Raw genomic sequence first — 6,693 nt, 5'->3', positions numbered from 1 at the left:
GAAAAAAAAAAAATCTCCTTTTAAAGGCTACTCCTTCCACATGTCAAACTATATTACTTACTAGTAAGTGAATTTTTTTGGGTGCAGTATCCTCACAAAACCACATTATTGAAGTTGGAGATTACTGGAAGTTAGATTATAGCACAGATTCCCTCCTAACCCTATGAGCAACCTGTCAGAGACCCACTAAATTAGTTCCTACTTATGCATTCAGACTGTAGGACTACAGCAAAGGAGAGATATAAGGCAAGTGAAGTCAACCTGTGGAGAACTTCTTCAGAGGACTTCTAGCCCTCTTAAGGAACTTACTTTTTAATAAACAAAAATTGCCATTGCAAACTCTATAAAAGTAACCATAGCATCATCTTTGCTAAGGCATGTGCTCCAATATCAGTTAAATATCACTAGTGACTTCCTAAGGTCTCTTATGCAGAATATATGCATGCAATAAGTGTCTCAGCTGAAATGCGCATACAGACACAAGCAACGCACCTTTCACACTTGTCAACACAAGGGTGCCCAGGCCATCCTGGCACAGTGTGGCAAGTAGAGTGCTCTGTGCGATCCACCTTTAGGGGCCTCCCTGAGGAGCCTAGACCCCTTTCATTTCCCCGCAGAGCTGAAGTCCACCAGCACTCAGAGACTGCCTGGGGACAGGATGTTGGTGCTCCGGGACACCAATCCCACAAGGGCCCCTCAGAGCAATGCGAGTGCCCCCACAGTAGCAGGGCTTGCCCGGAACGGCAGACAAACCTACCCCCGAAACCGGAGAAAAAAGAAACGGCGCATGCCCAAGGAAAGGGTTTCCCAGTAAACGGAGAAAAAGACAGATTCACCCTCAGAACGAACGAGCAGACAATACCACATCCCGAGCCACCAACTCCCCTTTCCCTAAGTACCAAAAGGACAGCGATAAGCAACCCTCTCTCTGTGGAGTACTGCAATAACTGAATTGCTAGTTTTAGCCCCGCCCTCGTTAGCGTGACATAGTAGCAGTGACGGAGGCGGAACCAGCGGGCAGATTTTGGTAGGTCGTAGTGACGTATCTGCACTGCAGCCTGGCTTGAGACGGGGTGAAAAGGCGACGAGTACCACTTTGGCTACTGATCTAGCCTATAACAGTTACCTTGGTGGCTGCAGGATCACTGTGCTCCGCTATGTTCAACGTGGACAGCCTAGAACGGGCCGAGCTTGGGGAGAGCCTCCTTACATGGGTGAGTGCCTGGGCCCAGTAGGCCGCCTCGCCTGGAGCAAGGTAGTCTGGCTGGAGTCATCCGTTGCGGTGCGCGTCTGTCCGCCCTCTCCGGTCTTCCTCTCCGCGGCTCTACGGGTGGCTCCGGGGTCTCTGTCACCGCAGTCCCAGCGTCCCAGGACACACCCTCGCTCTCGGATGGGTTTGAGTTCTGGGGTCGGCGGAGCCCCGGTGGACCTGCCCCGCCTGACCAAAGCCCCGGGGCGGGATGGGGAGTCGTAACCTCAGTACGTAGAGGTCTCCATAGCCTTAACTCTGCTTCTGCTGGGAAAAACAAAGGAGCTTGCTCCTCGCGCGCGCCTGCACAGGAGTAAGCAGGTTTCAGTGTGTTGGAGAGTCTGGTGTGTATTTCCTTCCTGTCGTGTGCCTGGACTTGGTGGGCAAGTTGTTATCCATTGCTTTGATTGTGTATCCCCGGCCTCTCATGTCTTGTGCCTGTCCTGTTCATAGCTGCGAAGTTCTTGTGCTGTATTTCCTAACCGTTGCCTGTTTTCGACCTGGACTGCATGCATCAGTAGCTTCATGGTGTGCTTTTACTCACAGGACAGCCAGAACTTACCAGACATTGAACCTGTGTTTGCAGCTACTTTGTATTTTGAGACATGGAACATACCTGTGTAACTGTAACATAATTGTGAAACTGCCATTTCATTAGCAGTCGACTTGCTGGTTTAGCTCTCTAGAATCATTGGCTTCCCAAACACACATTAAGAAAATTGCCAAGTAAATATCTACTATATGAAATTGTGAAATATTTCTGTTTATTTTCAACAATAACTCATTTGGCTTTTAGAAACTTAGCCTGTAAAAGGTGGGAGCTGGAGTAAGCTGTGAAGTTCATGAAAATTATTGGGAGTATAAAAATGATGATTTATGTTTCTCTGTGAAAATCGAAGTGGATAAGGAAGGGACATCCAATACCTGTTAAAAGGGAGTGGGTAGCTTGGAATGTACACAAGACTGAATTTTATGGGAAGAGATGTTTATATTATGCCCTAGCTGCACCAGGGTCTCTCTTTCCTTTGCATTCCTGATAATTCTTGTGTCTTAACCAAGGTTGTTATTTGTCCTCCTTTTTGCTCTCTATGATTTTTTTTCCCTCCCCTCCCCCCCAGATGTTGGAGAAGACATGAGAGTACTGCTGAGCTTCATGAGGAAGCATACGTGTGTATGAACCCTGGGAAAGAAAAGCCAAGTGAGAGGCTTGTTTTAAGACTGGTACAAGGAAGGAAGGTTTACAAGGGGATGATAGAAAGAGACCTGTTGCTATATGTTGCTAGCATCCATGTGCTCCTCCTTTAGTTCTTTTATGTATGCTTCCCACTTCCCCACCCGCCCAGTCCCAAATTGCTTCTTGGCTCTTTAACTTTTCAAATAACCTACAAATTAACTCTTGCTGTGCTTCCCATCATCTGCATGCAACCAATATCCTTGTGAGCTATTGTAATTATTTATTTTTCTCTTGTATCATAGTGGTCTGTTAAGAGTGATCTGATCTGTTGATCCTACTTCATATCCAATTTTAGGTTTGATTAAAATATCTTTGTATTGTTAGAGCAAAGCTGCTATATGAAAGTCTGTGTCAATAATTCTTAAAGAGATTTTAGGACTAGAAATAGTCTGACAATTAATTAAAATATGCTGTTCAAATTTGGTTTTAAACTAATTTAAATAAAATTTCAGAAATGCTAAAAAATATTTCATAACATTAAAGTATTTGCTAGCTAGCTAGAGGACTAACAAAATGCATAGTTAGAGGCAAAGGCTTCTTTGGGGGAGAGGAAGCTTCTCTGTACAGCTAAATATTATATGAAACAATGCTCTATATGTATTCTAAAGGACTGTTGTCTTGCTCAACTTCTGCGTGTGCTCAGGTCCAGTAGAAGTTGGGATAGTGCTGATAAAAAATGAAGTAAAATAAAATAATGGTTCTTGTTTGTGGAGGGGATGAGGACCAATATATCTAGATGAAATCTGCTTGTGAGCTGTTAGGAAATTTTTTTTTTCTTTTTTTTTAACTTGCATGGCACTGAAAAGTATTGGAACCAACTAGTGATTGTCCCTGCCATGTTTCAAATTTGAAGATGAGGCAATCAGTTTGTTCAGTAGTAAACTTTATTGTTACTTTTGAACTTTTTTTACAAATCTGAACCATTAAAAAAATCACCTTGTGACAAGGAACAGGAAAGAATGGGAAAGTTTGAAATGTTAATTCTGCTCTATGGCATTGTCCATCTGTAGGAATTATGTACTTGGACATGTGATCATTCTTAAGCAATAGTAAGTATTTACACTCCTTGATCATGAAATTGCATCTGTGCAGATGGATCCTTGTCCATCTCTGTAGGAGTGGTCCATAGAGATGGACCAAGCAGTATCCCTGAAGTCTAGCATCCCACAGACCATTTATTTATATATTCCAGCTAATCTATACCCTTCAAATTTTTCTTCCCCATTCTTTGCATGCTGACCTAGCTTCTTCTGGTTTTGGTTAGCAGAAATATTTGTAAATAATTCTTAAATGGCATTGGAATTAGTCAACACAGTTGTGTTTCTTAGGTGAATGTGTGGGATTATTTTGCTATTTTACCCATTTCAATATTTTTGTGTGAATGTGGCTTTGAAAATGGCTCAGTTCATATTTAAAAAAAAAATAAAGGTGATTCAGAATTAGCTTTTGTTCTGGCCCTATCTGGATTTAAAAACTGTTTTGGCTGAGCTGGTTTTTCACTTGATTGGCTGGGATGCATCTCCCCTTAAATTGCAAGACATGAAACTTGCAAAAGAGACCTTGAGGTTTTTTTAGTCTCAAGTGAAATGGGTAATATAAATAAATAAAACTTTTCTTTTTCTGGCTCTTCCCTCAAGTCCCCTAATGATTCTTGGGAAACTGCTCATTTAGATGGCAAAAGAGCTGTTCCAACTTAGAAAAGACTGGTCATCTGAGATCTATTGTGCTGGAAAAATTGTTTGTTCTTAAGAACTGGTTTAACCTCCTGTATTGCTTGTAAAAGCAACTCACATCCATAATGAAGTACTTCAACTGGTGTGTCAATGTTTTGAGGAGATAAAGCTTTGCAAAGAGGTCTGAGAAACTATTCAACCTAAACTGTGTTGCTGGCATTGATGTAGGCAACCTGAAATTGCTCCTCTCTGACAACCTGTGCTTTTGATGGATGAGAATATCCCTCAAGTCTCATATATTGCATGCCTGAGATTACTATATTTGATATCTTTAAACCAGAGCAAGCCACTTTACCTATAAATGTTTTGGTTTTATTTTTTAATACTCCCCTCACCATTTTGGGTTATGTTAAAGTTTATTATTTGAGTTCTGTTATAGTCTCAACCATTCTGTGATTCTATTAACATCTTCATTAATAATCTGGATGATGGGGCAGAGTGTGCCCTCAGCAACTTTGCAGATGACACAAAACTGAGAGGAGTGGCCGATATGCCAGAGAGTCATGCTGCCATCCAGAGGGACCTGGAGAAATGGGCTGACAGGAACCTCATGTAGTTCAACAAGGGGAAGGGCAAAGTTCTGCCCCTGGGGAGGAACAACCCCAGGCACCAGTACATGCTGGGGGCCACCCAGCTGGAAAGCAGCTTGGCAGAAAAGGACCTGGGGGTCCTGGTGAACACCAAGTTGGACATGAGCCAGCAATGTGCTCTTGCCACAGAGAGGGCAAAAGGTATCCTGGGCTGCATTAGGAGCATTGCCAGCAGGTGGAGGGAGGTGATCCTTCCCCTCTACTCAGCCCTGGTGAGGCCACAGCTGGAGTCCTGTGTCCAGTTCTGGGCTCCTCAGTACAAGAGAGACATGGGCATACTGGAGAGGGTCCAACGAAGGGCCACGAAGATGATTAAGGGACTGGAGCATCTGTCCTATGAGGAAAGGATGAGAGAGCTGGGACTGTTTAGCCTAGAGAAGAGAAGGCTCGGGGGGGATCTCATCAATGTATATAAATACCTGAAGGGAGGGTGCAAAAAGGACAGAGCCAGGCTCTTTTCATTGGTGCCCAGTGACAAGATAAGAGGCAATGGGCACAGATGGAAAAACAGGAGGTTCCATCGGAACATCAGGAAACACTTTTTTACTCTGGGGATGACCAAGCACTGGAAGGGGTTGCCCAGAGAGGTTGTGGAGTCTCCCTCCTCAGAGATATTCAAAAGCCATCTGGACGTGGTCCTGGGCAAATGGCCCTAGGTGGCCCTGCTTGAGCAGGGGAGTTGGACAAGATGGCCTCCAGAGGTCCTTTCCAACCTCAACCATTCTCTGATTCTATTATGGCATTGCTCGATTTCATTTATCTTTTGGATTTAGAGCATTGTTGTATATGTTCCTGAATAATATTTTTTCAGGGTTTTAAACACCTGAGAAAGCTTTTGTTTCCTGCTGTTTCAGCAGATTGCCATGATGGTTCTTGAGGCAGCCAGGGTAGCAGCAACTGGAGTGAAACTGAGCAAGGGACTGGAGCCCAACTACTAACATATCAGAACTGGTTGTTCTAAGCCTTAGCAGTGTTTGCAGCCCACTGTCATTGCAGAATTAGTATCCTACCAAACAAAATTTCCCAAAAACCTCTTCTGAGACTACTCTAGGCAATACAGTATAGGTACCGAAACAGCATTGCAACCAAAGCAGTCTAGAACAGTGTGGCTGTGGAGTAAACCTGCTGTGTTTTTAAAATTCTTTCAGCATATCTAATAGAGGTACACAGCATCTTTTCTATTTTAAAACTTATGACTGATCAAGGTACAGACACTGAGGTTCTTTGCTGTGGGTGTTGCATCAGGAGTGTTTTGAACTCAATTATATCTTCTGGCCACGTCTGAAGACCTTGGAGAGTTTTCATACATGCATGTGGCAGTTGCACTGTAATATGCCCATATCTGAAATAAGAATGACTGCAGGCTTTTCAATGTGTTGTTTTTAGAGTGTGTTGTTTTTTAGTATTTTTATCAAACATAGAGCTAAGGTCTAATACTGGGGAAGGTTGCTCGGCACTTGCTATTTAACCAGCAGGTTTCCTCAAAGAGGTCAGTGCTGGCTGGTCTTCTGTAGCAGACTGCAATGGAGATGTCAGCAACTGTCCCTCCCCTGTCATGGTAACTGTTGTATGTTATTCTGTTGTATGTTGCCTCCATTGAATTGTACCTTACCTACTTTCCTTTTCTTCTTGTCTTGAAGGCCAAATAAAAATTCTTTCTGCAGGTAGAGGAATTTAGATGATTATTTCCTTGGCAGAGGTGCTGAAACTCTCTATGAAGTGGTCATTTTGTAAATACTGTTCAAGGCCTCTCTTTTGGCTACTTCCATTTTGAAAGTATTTCTAGCTCTTTATGTGGTATCGATCCTTACTATTCTATTTGACTTTCTCCCTTTTGGCTGAAAAACTTCCTCAGTGTGGTGTTTGTGTCTTCTGTGCAGTACCCAT

The 6,693-nt window shown here is 43.3% G+C and overlaps 1 protein-coding gene across 1 annotated transcript in view; it reads left to right on the top strand.

The window, feature by feature from the left end:
- Positions 1–986: 986 nt before the first annotated feature.
- LOC104021535 (protein Hook homolog 3) overlaps positions 987–6,693 on the top strand; it is a 105,248-nt gene continuing 99,541 nt past the window's right edge. Inside the window, exon 1 of the mRNA XM_087770978.1 lies at positions 987–1,214. Within this exon, the coding sequence (XP_087627104.1) occupies positions 1,158–1,214 (57 nt within the window). The 5' untranslated portion in view covers positions 987–1,157. The remainder of the gene's footprint in view (positions 1,215–6,693) is intronic.

This window comes from Nipponia nippon, unplaced genomic scaffold (genome assembly GCF_047370975.1).
Source record: "Nipponia nippon isolate SJK-2023a ecotype South Korea unplaced genomic scaffold, ASM4737097v1 scaffold_34, whole genome shotgun sequence".
Classification (NCBI taxonomy): Eukaryota; Metazoa; Chordata; class Aves; order Pelecaniformes; family Threskiornithidae; genus Nipponia; species Nipponia nippon.
Note: the sequence above shows the minus strand (reverse complement) of the source record. Positions and strands in the feature narration are given on the sequence as shown.